The sequence below is a fragment of the Mustela erminea genome, chromosome 1 (assembly GCF_009829155.1).
Source record: "Mustela erminea isolate mMusErm1 chromosome 1, mMusErm1.Pri, whole genome shotgun sequence".
Lineage (NCBI taxonomy): Eukaryota > Metazoa > Chordata > Mammalia > Carnivora > Mustelidae > Mustela > Mustela erminea.
This window is the reverse complement of record NC_045614.1, coordinates 98,550,584-98,568,751: the sequence shown is the minus strand read 5'-3', so window position 1 is coordinate 98,568,751 and position 18,168 is coordinate 98,550,584. Positions and strand designations below refer to the sequence as shown.

At 44.3% G+C, this 18,168-nt stretch overlaps 1 protein-coding gene across 4 annotated transcripts in view; it reads left to right on the top strand.

Moving 5' to 3' along the window:
• Window positions 1-943: 943 nt before the first annotated feature.
• Window positions 944-18,168, top strand: part of ILDR1 (immunoglobulin like domain containing receptor 1) — a 31,890-nt gene continuing 14,665 nt past the window's right edge. For 3 of the 4 annotated variants that reach the window (XM_032334887.1, XM_032334870.1, XM_032334864.1), the window contains exons 1-3: window positions 945-1,229; window positions 13,546-13,716; window positions 15,064-15,213. In XM_032334887.1, the coding sequence (XP_032190778.1) occupies window positions 1,175-1,229; window positions 13,546-13,716; window positions 15,064-15,213 (376 nt within the window). In that variant the 5' untranslated portion in view covers window positions 945-1,174. Of the gene's footprint in view, window positions 1,230-13,545; window positions 13,717-15,063; window positions 15,214-18,168 lie in introns of all 4 variants that reach the window. The other variant, XM_032334880.1, reaches the window with a different exon arrangement.

Below are 18,168 nucleotides of genomic sequence, written 5' to 3'. Positions count from 1 at the left end.
AGCAGAGCAGGTTAGGAGATAATACTTAAGAGAAATAATATTGCCTTCCAAGGGCAGTGATGAGAATGGGAGCTTCCCGAGGGACAGAAACCCTGTTTAATTCATCTTTATAATTCTTTTCTTGAGGAAAAAGGTGGTGGCTAGGAGGGAGAGCGCAATGAATAATCCCTCATAAGAGAGAGTTAGATAAAATAGCTTGCAATTTACATTGACCAGTGTTTAGATGACTTTCCAAGTAAATGTTGTTGGCTGGTTTCTGAAGGTAGGTGTATTTTGCCCCTTCCCATGGCTTGCTACCACGAAAAGAGACACTGGATTATATCCTAGTTGGCCTGTTGCAAGGAGACCTAGAATCTCTGACTTGGGAGGGCTGACTCAGGGAGGGGCTGATGAGCCGTCTTCATGCAGGATGGAAATTAAGAATAAGGAATACATCAACACTAACAATGCCTAACTATGAGAGGGGAAAGCAGGACTTTTTTCTCATTTCCAATAATTCATATTTTTCTGACTTTTCTATAATAAGCACCTATGACTTTTATATTTGTGGAAAATTAAATCTATTTCTCTAGTTTATATGTACATCTTTAGTTTCTAGAAAACCCGAGCAGACATGATGGGCAAACTTCATATTGGAGTGTTTTTAGTGGGGAAAAAGTGTTCCAAACATGTTTGAGGGTATGGAAATATAAGGTAGGAAACACACCTCAGAAAGTTATATCCACCTAATTCTACAAAGAGGGGAAGAAGTTTGCTAGGGATAAGATTTCCCAAGAACCTCTGGGGAAAAATGTTAACGCTGTCTATGTCTATAGGTGGGAGGGGTGTGGCGAAAGACGGGGTTCCAGAGGGACGAATTACATGGCAGCCCCGGGAGCCGGCCGGGGAAGGTAAGAAAGGTGGCCACGGTCCTCCGGGAAGGGGGGAGGGGGGCGGAGCAGGAAAGGGCGGTGCGCGGGACGGGAGGCGGAGCCGTCGGCGCGCCCAGGTGGGGATGAGCGGGGGCCGTACCTGCTCCAGGACCGCAGCCGGTCTTCCCACCGCCCCGCGCGGAAAGAGGGGAAAGCGGAGGGATTCCTTGGAGAAGTGGTCCGTCCTGGAGCGGCTGCTGTTGCAGAGAGACGCGGTGTCCCCCCGGAGCTCCTGAGCTGGCAGGGGCCAGAGAGCGGCCGGCATGGGCCCCGAGCTGCCTGCGCCTTGGCTCCTGCTCTTCACCTGGCTCCCAGCAGGTGAGCCTTGGGAAAAAGTGGGTCTCACCCTGGGCCCGGGGAGACTGGAAGCCATTGTTGCCAGGCCTTGCAGAACTGGTCACAGGCAGGCCAGTGGAGGCCTGGGCCGCGCTCTGGTAGCTCTTGGCACAGGCTCCAGGAGGTGCGGGAACTGGCTCGAGTTTCTGCCTGTGAGAACCTGTTGTTTTCCTCTTTCATTAGCCCGGCCCTTCTGAGACAGGTGCAACTAAGGAAGAAACCCAGAGCCTCTGGGCTTCCCTGCCGCAGTCTTTAGGCACTTCTTGGTCTTGAAAGCTGAGTTGATAAACGTGGAAGCACCACTCTTTTGATCCCTCATTACTTTGCCCTTTCCTCTGATATGGTGACAAAAGTGCATTGATGTCCCTCCTGGGGGGTTTTAATGTGTCCTCAGAATCATGGGATGTTCGAGATGATTCAGAATCTATTCTACAGGGCTGAACCATGTGTCTCTTTGCTCATTATGTTCAGTGTCATTTTTCTACTTTCTTTGTACCCACCCACTTTCCTAACTTTAACCCTTGCTCAGTTCTCTCCCCATCAGGTGCCCAACCATCCACCCTCTCCTCCCTTCTCTTAACCTTCCCACCCTGTCTGCTTTGGAAAGCATGGTTTTTGTGTCTCAGTATATCTCTTGGGAATGTGACAGGCCTGTGTGTCTGCAGGAGTAAAATCAGGTAGGAAAGGACAGCTGAGTGACTGCCTGTGCAGGACTTCCAGCCCTTTTCAATTAGGATGTAGGTGTGACCTTACAAACAGACCGGTAGGAGTTCCCTTGGAAATAATGCCCTGCTGTATTTCATTTTACCATTCCCCAGCCCTTCTTTAGGACTAACTGCCCTCTTACCTCTAAGTCTTCAGTGGGAAGTCTGCTCAGTTTGCTCACAGACTAATGTAAGTCTTGTATTTTTCTGAGGGAAAAGATGTGATATGAAGGTATGGGAAGAATTTCATTTTTACCAGCTTAGGTATACTTAGCTTATAGGACATGAAAACCACTCGGATGTAACTAAATCTCATTAAGACAAGATTCTACAATAGCTTAAGCTTAATGCTGAGAATAAAAAGGATGGAGAATTGCAAACGGGTGAGAAAATCGGAAAATCAATATTCCCAATATCTTCTGGCTCACACCAGTTTCTGCAGGATATGTGTCCTATCAGTTGTCTGAAGCTGACAAGGATAGATGCTGGACACATGATACACAAGGAAATGGACTAAACCTCACCTAAACTGGAGTGTCGAAATTCTACCAGAACAGTTACCCGCTTAGACTGTGACAGCAAAATCCTAAACATCCCAGCTTCTTAGTCCTTTCTCCTTTGCCTTATGTGTTTAGCTCAAATTCCACAGCAGCTAGGGATTCCTGAAGTTGCTTGAGCTGCCTTTTCAAGAAAATTAAGGTCTACTCCCACCTCTACCTCTTAGCACCCCATCCCCAGATTAGGACTTTGTAGCCAGCAGTCATCAAGGTCAAAAGAATAAGAAAAGAAGCCTTACAGACAAAAATTTTATTAGGATATAAACCGCAATCCTTAAATCATCAGCATAATGTTCTAAAAGCTTTTATTTTTATGAAGAATATTGAACACTGAACATTTTTCAAATACAGTGATTATGACCAAAGGGTATATTCTTACAGTAAGCAGATTGCTAAATGGACAGGGACTTTTTTTTTTTTTAGAAGAAGATTTTATTTATTTATTTGTCAGAGAGAGAGCACAAACAGGGACAGCAGTGTGCAGAGGGAGAAGCAGGCTCCTTGCTGAGCAGGGAGGCAGATGTGGGACTCCACCTAAGGATCCTGGGGTCATGACCTGAGCAGAAGGCAGACACCTAACTGACTGAGCCACCCAGACATCCCTGGACAGGGACTTCAGAAAGTGGAATTCCAACTGTTCAGGAACCAGCCATGTGGTGTTAATACCAGGATGCTGAAGTGGTAAAACTATACAGACTGCCCTGTTTCCTGCCATTCTTTAACTGGAAACCTACCTGCATGACCCACTTTAGAACCAGAGAATGCAGAAGTCAAAAAAAGTCCGAAGTAAACACTTAATCTTACCTTTATATCATAGGTGCAAAATTGACAGACTCCAGCACTTTGAGAGGAAATAACTATTTTAGCAGATATTTTCCCCGAATATGGGTAGGGCATGCTAAAAAAAACAAAATCAAAAACAAAAACAAACAAAAACCCTGCATTCAGCTATTTAATGTGCATTTGGATTTTACATCCAGAATGTTTGTGTGACTCTGGTCAAGTTACTGAACTGCTGGAAGTCTGCAGTAAACAGGGATGATTATAGTACCTATCTCAAAGTTTTTGTGAGGGTTAAGTGAAATGAAGATTTTAAGGCACTGAAGATAGTGACTGAAACAAAATGAGGGCATAATGAATATTAGTCATGGTGATAATAATACTCGTGATTTAGACTCAAGGAGGATTTTTTTAGAGCTAACTTTAAAGAAACAATTGAAGTGTCCCCTCCTCGTCCTTCCCCTACAGCTAAGAAACTGCAGTTAATAGTCAAGTCAGACCGACTGTCGGGTTGGAATCCAGATTCTGCCTCTTACTAGCTGTGACTCTGGAGAAATTACTTCAGTTCCCTTCATCTAGAAAACAGGTAGAATTCCTGATGAGCCCCTCACACCTCCCGCCTTTCACCCCCATAAGGCCAACTTATGTTGGGTGGGTTAAGATCAGGCACAGTGTCTACAACATGATCATCACTCAGGAAATACTGGGTCCTGCCTCCCCCACCTCTATTTTTAGACCAAACTTCCTAAAATTATCTAAGATCAAACTGAAAATCAAGTTCTTCTCTCACTTCCAGTATCTGCCAGAGCAATGCTTCTCAAACTTGTTTTCTTTTTATAGTTCTTACCAAGAAAGACAGTTTATGTTGTGACATGTGCACATATATAAGATTTATAAAACAGAAACAAAACTACATGCACACATAAACCCATTACTATGCTGGATGAAAGAATAGCAAACTGACAAATAAAATAAAATGTTATTTTAATAACATTTAAATTAGTAGAAAATAGTCCCCAAATTAACATTCAATAGAAATGTCCAGTAAGTTGATTTTCCCAAGATCTGCTGCAAATTGCATTATGAATTTTGGAAAACCCGAGAGTATGTTCATTTTGGTCCATTGCCCTGTTCTCTCCTGTTTCTAAAGAAGATTGAACCCAAGTTTCTGGTTGGAGTCCAAGTTTCTACAGTTGTAAAGTATGGGCCATTAGAGAAATTATGTCAGATTTGGGTACTGGCTACCTGGTCAGTGTGGCCAGAGGCCCTGACGAAGCTTCTCAGGTCAGGGAGTCCTGGGAAGTTACCACAGTCCCTGTGCTCTGAGCTGTGGACTGATCACTTGTCAGAGTTTTAGTTCGTTTGTTTTTGTACTTCTTCAAAGTTTTTTTTTCCTTTAAAAAGAAACTTCTAGGGGTGCCTGGGTGGCTCAGTGGCTTAAAGCCTCTGCCTTCAGCTCGGTCATGATCCCAGGGTCCTGGGATTGAGCCCCGCATCGGGCTCTCTGCTTAGCGGGGAGCCTGCTTCTCCCTCTCTCTCTCTCTCTCTCTGCCTGCCTCTCTGCCTACTTGTGATCTCTCTCTCTCTCTCTGTCAAATAAATAAATAAAATCTTTAAAAAAAAGAAAGAAAGAAAGAAAGAAACTTCTAGCCCACAAGTGATACTTGCTCCTTAAAACAAAACACTAAGATAATTCAAAGTAAGTACCTGCAGTGTTTTGCACTATTGGTCAATGGTTCTGGTTACCTCCATCCAGCCTCAAAGTTTATTCCTGGAATAAAAATTTACTTTTCCGGGGCACCTGGGTGGCTCAGTGGGTTAAAGCCTCTGCCTTCGGCTCAGGTCATGATCCCAGGGTCCTGGGATCGAGCCCCGCATCGGGCTCTCTGCTTAGTGGGAAGCCTGCTTCCTCCTCTCTCTCTGCCTGCCTGCCTCTCTGCCTAATTGTGATGTGTCAAATAAATAAATCCTTTTTAAAAAAATTTTACGTTTCTGCCCAAATTCTAAAAGGGTGTGTCTCATTGGGACTTCTGTGAATTTCTTTTTTGGGGGGATTACAGAGAGGTGTTAACTTACAGATTCATGCAGCTCTCAACTTATGTTATCATTTTTCAGGCAATCAGCCCACTGACTCCTAAGGGACACATTCTTAGAAAGCATCTTGGCTAGTAATTTTCCCTCGATGGTGGGGGTAAAGTGTGGGATCACACTGAGGACTGAATGACATCTCAGTCCGCAGTATAGTGGGTAGGAAAGTGGAGCTTCTCAGGCTGAGGGGGGTGTGGGTGGTGGATAGGAGCTGCCCACGTGGCTCCTTCCTTACCTCCATGGGGCCTCTGATGGACCTCCCCAGAGTTCTGGGCTCTGCTGAACTCAAGTACAAATCATGGCCAGTCCCTGTCTGTCTTTCTCTCTGGGCCAGTTTGGCAGATAAGGAAATCTGCATCCAGGAAGATCATAAGCCTTAGGTTGACACAATGCAGTTACTTTGAGAGCTGAGACCAGAACCCTGGCATCCTTGATTGTAGTCCGTGGCTCTTTCCTCTGTTTCATACCATGGAGCAAGTTTGTTTTGTCTAATTGCATCCTGGTATGCAGAAATAGAAATAGATTGCCTCCTGGATGTCTAACTAAATGGCATTTATTAAACATCTTACCCCAACAAAGATGCTCTGGAAATGAGATGCTGGGTAATTAATGTACTGTCTACCTGGGTTTCTTTCAGCCCTGTGCTGTATTACATTATGTCCCTAGGGGAAAAATAAAATGGTGTGTTTTAAGAAGTAGGAAGACTTAGATCATGTGTCATCTTTCTCTCATCTATTTTTTTTTTTGTACTAAGATTTTTTTATTTATTTGACAGACAGATAACTACAGGGATAGCAAGAGAGGGCAGTAACAGGGAGAAGAGGGAGAAGCAGGCTCCCTGTTGAGTGGGGACCCTGATGTGAGGCTCGATCCCAGGACCATGGGAACAGGACCTGAACGGAAGGCAGATGCTCAACCGACTAAGCCACCCAGGTGCCCCTCATCTTTATTTCTAGTTTTCAATCTTTAAATCTTAGGGTAAGGTGGGGTCAGAGGAAAACAGTTTTGACACTTTCCTCATTTCCCAAACGCTGTTAATCACCATGTGTTGTTTCTTAATCCCAGGATCTGCCGCCTCTTTTCTATTCCAGGTGATAAACCTAACACCAGCCTATTTTAAGGATCTTAAGCATCTCCTTGCCTTGAGGCCTGCTACTGTCTCTGTCTCATTCCAGCCAGCCTCGCCCCAGATGATGGGTTACCTACCTGGGTTCCCCTTTCCCATCTTCACTCTAATCCTCCAAGCACCTCTACTGATCTCCATAGCTTATAAGAGTGGGTTAAACCTCTTTGTTTAGATTTCAAGGCTCACTCATTCTGGCCAAAGGGCAGGCTTCTCCCCAGTGATGCGGGTGCGCTCTGGTACTCCCTCTCCCTTACAACGCAGTTTGTTTGTTTTTTTGTCTGGCCATGCTACCAATGGCTAACTTTATTATTTTCTGTACTTTTAGGGCACTTAAAATGTGTTCCAGGCAGTTTAACCTGTTTTGTATGAATTCATTTGTTTTTCCGGTCAGCAAATGTTTAATGCATACCATGTACAAGGCATGCTGGCCAACACTAGCTGTGTGGCCTAAGACCGGTTACTTATACTCCTTGAGGATTTTTCTCATCTATGAGATGGTAATAAAATAAGGCTATCTCATGGGTGTTTTACAAGGGTTAAATGAGATGCTATGTAAGAAAGCACCCGATACCATGGCTAACAACGTAGCAAGTGCTCAGACTGTCTGTTTTCTTCCCAGGGTAACACCTCATATGCTTAGCACCACCCTGAGCTCACACTATTGAGTAGCACACTGCAGACCTTTGTTCAACATGGAATACATAGACATAATTCCTTCCCTGCCCCAGGCCACTTCTCTTTTTCCCTTTCCTCCTCTCCTGATTCTCTGGATCCCTTCCTTCTGGTTCACTCTCACGGCCACTCCCTCCTCTGCTTGATTCCTTTCATATTTGCACTGTTATCTAAGGAAATGTAACAAGTACAGACGGCAAATATACTTGGGGAGATAGCTTGCTCAGACATAAACTCTGATAGGATTAAACCTGTGTACTTTTTGTTAACCTGCTTAGTGGAGCATAGGAGCCTGCATCCGTGAAAAACACTCAAGAATGAGACCTTCTCTTAGGAGTTAGCACAAGGCTACCGCTCCTTGCCCGGGAAGACCGAGCTCCCCTGCTGCCTGCCACCCCTCTCCAGGCGGGACCCTTCATATGTAAAGGAGGGGAAATGCCATTCAGTCCCCTGAAAACAGTTCTTAGTTTAAAAAAAAAAAAGGAAAAAAAAAAAAAGCTCTGTACCTACATTCCTGTGTTGTATGGACAAAATATTCGAGAAACTATAAAACATCCTGCCCAATCTGATATGACACAGGGAAGACAGACTGAAAGAAATATACAAAGATATGTATGTGTTTGGAACACATAGCATTTCGTTGTAAAGCGTTTAACTCTGTTGTTCGTGTGTTCTCCTTTGACAAGTTATTTTCCCACCCTTAAATGACAGGTTTCCCTTCCTCTTTCAGAGCAGACAAACTGAATGGGCTTGCCAGGGGACAAAGTGACACAGCTTTAAAAGTTTTTATGCCAGTTTGCATTTGTATCATTTTAATTCTTTCAAAATCCTTTTTTTTTTTTTTTTCAAAATCCATTTACATGCTGTTCTCAATTGATGTCAGTGTCTAAAGGTGGGCAAGATAAGTACTAATGATACAAATAATAGCTAATGTTTGTTCAGCGGCTATTATGTCCCAGGCTAAATGCTAAATGCTAAATGCTGGACATGTATTACCTCATTTAATCCCTTCTACAATGCTGTCAGGGGAGTTTTGTGGGGTTTTTTCAGATTTATTTATTTTTATCTCTTTCCTATTTATTTATTTATAAATGCTTTGTTTAAATCAATATAATTAACATATACTGTATTACTAGTTTCAGGGGCTGAATTTAGTGTTTCATCAGTTGCATGTAACACCCAGGTCTCATTACATCAAGTGCCCTCTTTAATGCCCATCACTCAGTTACCCCCAGCCCTCCAGCAACCCTCAGTTTGTTCCTTATATTTAAGTGTCTCTTATGGTTTGCCTCCCTTTCTGTTTTCATCTTATTTTATTTTTCCTTCCCTTCCCTTATGTTCATCTCTTTTGTTTCTTCAATTCCACATGTGAGTGAAATCATATGGTATTTGTCATTCTCTGATTGACTCATTTCATTTAGCACAATATCCTCTAGTTCCATCCACGTCATTTCAAATGGAAGCTTTCCATCTTTTGATGGTTGAGTAATATTCCACTATATATATAGGTCTATATATATATGGTGTATATATACCACATCTTCTTTATCCATTCATCTGTCAATGGACATCTGGACTCTTTCCACATTTTGGGTATTATGGACATTGCTGCTATAAACATTGAAAGATTTATTTGTTTATTTTAGAGAGAGAGAGAGAAAGAGCACATGCACTTGTGTATGTGAGTGGGAGAAGGGGCAGAGTGAGACAAGTAGACTCCCTGCTGAGTGGGGAGCCCAATGCAGGGCTGGATCCCAGGACCCTGAGATCATGACCTGAGCCTAAATCAAGAGTTAGATGCTTAACTGACTGAGCCACACAGACACCCCTGTCAGGGAAATACTTTGCATGTAAAGAGGCAACTATAGTTTGGAAATAACTTGTCAGGTCTTTTAGCTGGTGGGGAAGTGGAGGCAGAATGTGAACTTAGGAAGTCAGTCTCTAGAATTAAAGTTTTGAAAAGAAAATGATAGAGCTATTTAGGAAATCGGATGGCAGTTAGCTGAGGGGAAGGAGATGCCACAATATGAAGGAGATTTAAGAATAGAAAGAGGGCACCTGGTTGGCTCAGTCAAGCATCCGACTCTTGATTTCAGTTCAGGTCAGGATATCACAGTTGTGAGATCGAACCCTGAGCTTATGATTCTCTCTTTCTTTTTCCCTCTGCTCTTCCCGCCACCTCAAGAAAGAACAGAAAGAAAATATAAGAATTTGAGAACAGTTTAAAGAGCACAGATCCAAAAAAGACATCTACCTTTCTGAATCTGTTTCTCTTTTCAGCTCAGATTCTGCTGTTCTTAGTCTCTTCTTGAAAACGTTACCTGCCTAGTAGTGTGCATGCCCAGTGTGGTTAGTTTTACCGAGAAGTCCAAGGCTAAAGGACAAGGATCATAGAGATTTTTTGCCTTTGAGATGGACTGTCCTCCTCCCAATCTGGAAAACCCTCCTGCTTTCTGAGTCTAGCACCAAACTTCCACTTTGAAAGTCAAGCTTGCCTGCGTGGGAGAGAGTAGGTTTACCCAAACCTGCAAAACCAAAACTCCAGCAAAACCAGATCCTGAAGCTGAGAGGCCTTGGCTTATTATAGTGTCTGAACCTTTGCCCATGTATATCAGCAGGTCTGTTTCCACCCCTTGGGGGCTTGTGAGAATTAGGAACTATGTGTGTATGTCACCGGGCACACCGTAGGTGCTGAGATCCAGAGCAACAGCTGAGACAAAGGGAGGGAGGGTTGCTGGTTGCTCCGTACCTTTGTCCTGGGACTCTTCCCCACTCTTCTTGTGCAAGGCCAGGGGCAGAGGTCTGAGAGCTGAACTGGTTGCTGTGGGGCTGGCAGACCCCAGGAGAACATGTGAATAAGCTCAGTATGGCCCAAATCATGGGAACCTGATATATATCAAGGCTTGAAATTCACATAGGGATGAAATCAAAGAGAGGATGAAAACAGTACCCAGGTGGCAAAGCCTGTGCTGACGTTGGAAAAGGTGAGGGTGTCCCCGCAGGTATGTACTGGCCATAATAAAGGCATTCATGGAAGGGGAGCTGGGGGAGGGCTTAGTGATGAAGGTGATCACCCTTGTCCCCATTCTCCTCCCTCAGAGTGTCAGATTCAGCGATCTTCAAAGCTGCCCCAGAGCAACTCCTTTCTCTGACTCCCCGCAAACTTGCTCTCCCTCCACATGTTCCGCCTCTACACACACACTGTTCACAAGCGCCCTTTGAATACATTGCTATTTCTGTTGAATTACCATTCAGCAAGATAAAGAACATGTCGGTTGTTAGTCGCAGTATCAAAGTGACTGCTGCCAATTGTCGCCTGGCCCATCATTCCTGTTATTTGCAGGCTGATGAGTACCGAACATTTTCCTTTATTTAGAGAATAACCAGGCTGAGTGGAGAGACCACCCATTCCAGGGGTGGAATCTTGACTCTGACCTCCTTAGAAAATGAGTGACCACAGACAAGCCACTCATCTTTTCCAGTCTTAGATTTGTGGTGTGTGAAATGGCCCTGATTGTCTCCTTCCGGGGGTCAGATTTAGTGTGTAAAAGACAGTATTTGAAAGTACGGTGTGAACATAGGATTTTGTTTAGTGTTTTTATCTCTATTCTAATCTTCTTATTTACCAAGCAAAATAAACTAGTGTCAGCAATGCCGTCTTCGTCATTTTCAAAAGCTTACCTATAGTGACCTATCGGTTAAAGCTGTGTTGGGTGAAAACTCCAAGGTCTATTTCAGGCCAGTTCTGGGAAAAAACCAAGGCGGATGGTGAGAGTGGAGAAGCAAAAATAATAAGGCAGATTACAAAACAACCCACGTTAGGCTTGAGATGCTAGTCACTGGCTCTTCCATTCTGATTGGACTAATTTCCAGGAATCTTACAGCTGGTAGAGACAGCAGCTGTTTTCCCCCCAAACTACTGAAGGCTCATTTTCAAAATGATGATCTTTATAACTGGATGAGGAAGTCAACATTTTTCCTTAAAAACCACCTTTGCCCTATTACTCTACAGAGAAGTCTTCAGTGATTACCCACTAACTAGAAATAGATGCTTCAGTGAGATTTAGACTCCCCACTCCCAGCCACTACCACCAGCCCTGCCTTATTTATCTCTCTGTTTCCCATAAAGCCAAGGGTTGGTTCCCTCCAGGCTCCCCAAGTTATTGCTCCTTCCTGATAAGGGCTTCTGCTCTCTCTTTTCTTCTGTCTTGAAACCATAAGTTTCTCTGCCTTCTTCCCATTTTTCATGTGTAATCTTAATCCTACCTGAGTGGCAGGACCCAGCTTATATTTCTTTCTTCTGTGAAATCTTCCCCAGCCACAGGTCTCCCCTGTATTTCTGCAGACCCTCTCTCCAGCATGCCTGTTACAGGACTTCCTCATTTCAGCCCAGCCCCGGAGACAGTTTGCGTCATTCCTGGGGGTGAGGACCTGTCCTGTTCTTTCTCTGTGGATGTGAGAAAAGTGGGTACACATGCGCATCCTAAGCCACAGCTTACTATCTTACGAGGGCTGTGTCCCAAAGGTGAGGCAGGATCCAGAGCCGTGTGGCTCTGGCCTTTGAGCCAGGCCCATCCAGCTGCTTTTTAAGGGGTGAAGATAGGGAATAAATTTTTGTGTTTGTCAGAATAGCTCAGTCAACATGAGGCTTTTCCACCTGAGGGCTCCCTTGGAGAGAACCCCCACTTGAGCCCTTTTCTGTTTGGCCTTCATAATAAGAGAAAGGAGGGAAAGAGACTCAGACTCAGACGCTAACACTAATACAGCATTGTATGGGCCAGGCACCATGCCAACTGCCAGAAGTGAATTATCTCATCGCATTCTTTCACAGACCTAATGAGGTTAGTACTATTATAATCTGCAGTCATAGCTGGGGGGAAAAAACAAACTCAGAGTAAATAGCTTATACCATGTCCAAATAAATAGTGAAGTTTTATTTGAATCCAATTGTATCGGAGTCCAAATCCTGTTTGTTTTTAATTTAGTCCACACTAGTGGTTCCCAAAGCTTGGTACCCAGAGCAGTTAATATCAGCATCTCCTGGAAACTTGTTAGAATTATAAGTTCTGGGGCCCTACCCAACTGCTCCTGAATCAGAAACTCCTCCTGAAAGTGATCTGGGCCGTTACAAGTCCTCTTGGTGGCGCATGCTCAAGTTTGAGTACTGTTATTCTGCACTAAGTCTCCCATGAGGAGATCCCCACTAACTTGGCCTAGAGACCATCTTGACATAGGAACGTTCTAAGGTGTTCTATGTGGACCTGCGACAGTGCCAAAGTCCCACCTGACTTTCTGTGCCTCCAGGTTCCTCATCAAGGCAGACCTGGAGCTGTGTGTTTGTAGCCTTGGAGGCTGGGGAGAGGGAGTCTTAAAAAAGAGAAAAGAAAAAATCTTAATTACTTCAAGTCTTTCTTAGTAAAATTTGTCCCAGTCTGATCATTTGTATTTATTTTATGTTCATGTTGATCACCTGTACTGCCAGTGTCTACCGTTAATGTATTCTTGTCATTCGTTCCGTTATTTATTCAACAAATGTTTGTTGGGTGCCACGGAGGTGACAGGTACAGTGTGAGGTTGTGCTGTAACAGCATGTCAGAGGCAGAACCAGCCGGCCTTCTCAGAGCCTGCAGTTAACTGGCCATCACCAAGGCATGTGCAATGTGCTGCCTGGAGGGGAGGAGGCACCTTGGGAAAGCACAGGAGACCCTTCTCCCAGATTTGCAGCTAGGGAAGGTTTCTGGAGGAGGTGAGGGTGCTGCTGAAGACCTGAGGAATACATAGGAATTAGCCTCCTGAAGGGAAGGGAGCGGTGGCTGGTGCTCTGGGAATGTGCTCCAGCCAAGAAGTCCACATGTGGGAAGACTTGGGGAAGACTGTGATCCTGGCATGGCGAGGAATGAAGCCAGTTCAGCGTGGCTGACACCGTGAGTGTAAAGTGGGCTTGGAAGGGAGATGAGGCAGCAGGAAACGCTGAAGGCAGATACCTGACAGGCTTTGGAGGATTGTTGAACTTCCCTGGGAAAGTGGGGAAACATTTTAAAAGAAAGTAACATGAACAAATACGTACATGTACTGGTGAGCTCACCCTAGTACTATGTGACCTTCCTTTAATGTAGTTTCTTTCTTGTTGGATGTGTTGACACTATCAATGGATCAGAGATCCGTTGTCATTCATGCCCACTCTTCATCTTCCCCATCTACCCCAGGTGTCTGCGTGGTCTCTGCCTCCCTCCCACTCTGTCTGCCATCTCCCAGCTAGGCAGCCAGTGTGTTTGCTTATTTGCATTGCTTTTAATACCCCATGAACAGAAGTAGGTCACCTCCCAGAGACATAGAGTGCCTTCAGCATTGTCTCCTGCTCTTGGCTGCAGGGTGCCTGTCCTTGCTGGTGACGGTCCAGCACACAGAGCGCTATGTCACCCTGTTTGCCTCCATCGTCCTCAAGTGTGACTACACTACCTCTGCCCAGCTCCAGGATGTCGTGGTCACGTGGCGCTTCAAGTCCTTCTGCAAGGACCCCATCTTTGACTACTACTCTGCATGTGAGTCCCTCACCCTTCTACCCATGTGCCTCTGTGAAGCATGGCCATTAGGGCATAGGAATTATTTAGGATGGCAAATCCTTGTGAGAGGGAGCCACAAAGGCCACTTAATGCAGTCCCCTCCTTTTATAGATAAATAAACAGCCCAGACAGGTGAAGTAACTTATTTGAGGTCACATACTATTTTATTTTAAGATTTATGCCCTACCTTGTTCTAAAAAGATATGGGCAACTCAGACATTAAGTTTTTAAAAGGCTGTGCCAGTCCTACATCTTGTTTTGTTCCTGGTTGCTTGCCAGCACACTGAGATGAGTACACAGTCTGCCTCCATTCCCCTTACCACCTGAGAATGTGGACAAGAAGCCTCCTACATCCCCTGGGACCCTAAGGAGTGGCCCTCTGTGAACCTCCCTCCCACTGCCACACTCACTTTTGTGGCCAGCCTTCCTAGTGGCCGAGGAAACTCCCCTAGTGAGTGAGAGCATACTGCCTCTAGGGAACACATTCTCAGCACTACCCTCCCCCACCCCTCCCACCACACTTAGCCAATCCTACCTCTCAGTAGTAGCCACCCCACTCATGTCAGCTCTCCTCCCTGGGACCAAAGCTCTTTCTAGCTATCTACCTCTGCCTCTCTCAAGGAACAAAGGAACCCAGATCATGACCATCAGCCCTGGACATTTAACCTTGTAGAAATTTTGAGAGTACAAGTAGACACTGTCTTTGTAGGAAGGAAGTGAGCTTCCTGAAGTGAGAAAAAAGGGGAGAGCCATCAGCTTTTCCTCTTTTAGCCCTGACTAATGTCTTAAAGTATGAATCTTGATACCTCAATGTTCTGCGAGTCACCCACAAGTCACCCACAGAATCTGGCAGTTGTCCCCAAAACATACATCTCTGAATCAAGGCGTAATTTCTAGGGGGTTACTCTTCAAATAAAGTCGGAAGGGAGGAGAGACCAGGACAGCAGGCATTTGCCACCAGCAAATGTATTAAAAGGGCAGGTAGAGGAACCCCACTGAAGCAGAATCTGGGGTGACCAAAAATGAAGCAAAGGTAGATGGAATAGGAGACAGGGGCATGGAGCCAGGATTTGGAAATGATGGCCTTTTAGGGGGTCTGGATCTTGCTTCTCAAAGGTTCATTTTATCACCTGAGAGTTCATAAGAAATGCAGACTCTCAGATCTCCACTCCGGACCTTCAGTACCAGAATCTTCATGTTTAGCAGGAGTAGACAAATGAGCTCAGGATAAAAATGAGAAGCTTCATTGCTCTAGGGAACAGTAAGGGCTCCTTTCCTCCTGGGAATTCCCCAGTGCTGTGTGACTTGACTGTCCTCTTTCCTCAGCATACCAGGCAGCTTTATCCCTGGGCCAGGACCCATCCAATGACTGCAATGACAGCCAGCGTGAGGTGCGCATCGTGGCTCAGCGGCGGGGGCAGAATGAGCCCGTGCTGGGGGTGGATTACCGGCAGCGCAAGATCACCATTCAGAACCGTGAGTGCAGGGGAGGCGGTAGCATCTAGGGCTGCCTGGAGGTGCAGATACTGGGCCTGGGTGGCTGAGTCATTGTGGGGATTTCCCTCTTTTCTTTCTTTCTTTCTTTCTTTCTTTCTTTCTTTCTTTCTTTCTTTCTTTCTTTCTTTCTTTCTTTCTTCCTTTTGTTTGCTTTGTTTCTTTGTTTGTTTGTTTGAGGGAAGTGCCAGATATATAGAAGGCTGTTACCACCATCTGAAGTCACTCCCCTGAAAAATTGGTCTCTGGATGATATATCCTACAGCTTTGGCTAAGAGTCTGGGAGTGGGTGGTTTCTTTTGCTTTTTCATGGCTGAGGTGTGGCTCAGGCTTGTTTGCTCCCTCCCATAAACTGCTCTCAGGGCATCATTTTCTCTGGCCCCTGTTACCTCAACTGAAAGATGGACATACTGGTCTCTGTCTCTGTACACTGAAGTAAATATCAAATGTGATATCTAAGAGCCATGTGTAAAGCATATTTATTCTTTGTGCTTAGTACAGGGACTGGTAGTTAGAGCCCTCAGTCTGTAGTCAGACTGGGTGTGGGTCCCCATTCTGCACTAACAGGGTATGTGAACTTGGGCAAGTCCCTTCAATTTTTTTTAACCTCAGCTTCTACAAAATGGGACATGCTGTAGTACTATCCTTCTCCAGGAGAGTTGTGAGGATTAAGTGAGATGATATGCATAAAACACTTAGCAAATATTAACTGTTCAGTGAACTTTAGTTATGATCACGGAGAATACTTTTGGATGGGTGGGCTGGTGCCCCACATTCCTGTCTTGAAATCTAGGATTGCCAAATTGGGTTATTGGCAGAATTCAGAGCCTGTTTCAATGAGCTTCACAGGCAGTGTAAAATAAATATTTGCTGGTTAAAAGGGAAAAAAGAAGGGAGAATACATGAGGCTAGTCACTCAGGGTACCTGTAACAATAATGTGAAGAAATCAGTGAATGCTCTATGACCATTTAAATGAAGATCATTTAAAGGAAGCCAATTTAACATTTTCTTCCAAAATTGTGTATAATACTTTGGCTGTAATATTTAAGTCTGATTCTTTTACTTGCAATCCCTGATTTCCCCAAGCCAGCCCTTAAACTCTTGGCCTTAGGTACATCTGTCCTTTTCTGGTCTCTAGGTTCTTTCTTAAAGATTCAGGATGGTTCTCTTTTTCCCAGAGCCTGCAGAATTAGCCCTCATCTGACTCCAAAACTTAAAGTCTCTTTAATTGGCAAGTCTCCTTTATAGTTTTTGAAGGATGAAAGTCCCCACAGGTGACAGTCCCCACTAATTTTTTTTCTAATTTTGAGTAATACTATCCACTATCTCAAACTCTGCTTCTCCCTTATACCAGTGGGAAAGCAGTATTTCCCCTTGGTTTTTATTTCTGCCTCCATAGTTGTCATGATTTCCTGGAGCCCTTGTTTTCTGACACTTTATGCCTGTGTGTACATCATTTGAGATGACCATGTCAAGTCAGTTCTTGGATTATTTAAAATATTAACATATCTGAATGTCTCCATTATTGTGACATCCCTAGAAAAATATTTATGTCTCTAATAAAAATTGGAGCAGATTTTTAATGCAGAGTAACACTGAGAGGGAATTTCCTCTGAAGCATTTTTACCATTCTTCCAAGTCTGGATTAAGCTTATTTCTGGGAAAGGCAGTTTGTCTGGAAAATCATGGGTAGGAAAAAAAATCGTAGATATTGACGTAGAAAGAGGAGGAAACAGAAGTTGAAGTTAGCTCCAGTGGTGCATGACCTTGCATTTTTGTTTCATTTCCTCAATCAATATTTTTTGATGAACAGTTAATGAAGAATTACAGATGGGACTGCCAAGTAAGCAGGAGCAAGTCTATAATGCTAAGGGTTTTTAAAAAGGAATTCGAAGATGTCCCCTGGCACTTTACCATGGAGGCTGCCCTGATGCATGACTGGACTTTAAGCTCTTTTAGGATGGAAATGAGTCTTGTTCCTCTGCAGATCTGTCATAGAGCTGGACCCACACAAGGTCTTCAGTGACGATTTGTAGCGTTTACTAAACTTGAACATACCATTCGTCTATCTTAATGAGGTAGCCCAACGCATGGTGCTCATGAAAACTGAAATTCCTTTGTTGAACATTGAGTCACATACCCTTAAAATATTGGCATTTTATCCTTCCTTATTCAACTTCATCTCATAACCTGTCCCTCCAAGATCCAGAGGGATCTGTTCACAGCCGGTGAGGGACCCAGGCTGTGGAGTTCTCCACACACTTTGGAAAGGACATTAGAACTTCGTAGTTAAGAGCACCAGGGTTGCAGCAGAGATATGGATTGGAACCTACCTCTGCTAACTCATTAATTCTCTGTTCTTAGGCCAGTTTCTTAGCCTCCTGAAGTCTTGGTTTCCTCATCTGAAATGAAGCTAATAAGCATTCTTACTGTGTCAGGATGGTATCGAGTTTGATTGTGAGTAAGCCAAAGCCCAAAGTATTAGTGACTTAAACAGTAGAGAAGTTTATTTCTTCTCATGTATAAATTTGGAAGTAGATAGTCCAAAATTAGTGTGGTGGCTCTGTTCCATTAAGACCTCAGGGATAGGCCCAAGCTCCAGCTCCCCAAGAAAGTCTTTTTCTTCCTCATGGTCCAAAATTGCAGCCATCACATTTGCTTTCCAGATAACAGAGTAAAAGAAAAGAAGAGAAAGAAGAAAATGTTCCCAAACTGTTTTAGGAGAGTTCCTGGAAGCCATCATGTGACACTTCTGCTTGCATTCTGTCCACCACAATGGAGTTGCGTGTCCATGTCCACCTTTAAGAGAAGGTAGAAAATAGTAACTTTATCCTGGATAGCCACATCCATGAACAAAGGTTACATGACTGTGAGAGAAAGTTATAATGTGTACCTCACTCACTCAGAGAGCTGTGGTGGAAATGAAATGAGGTGAT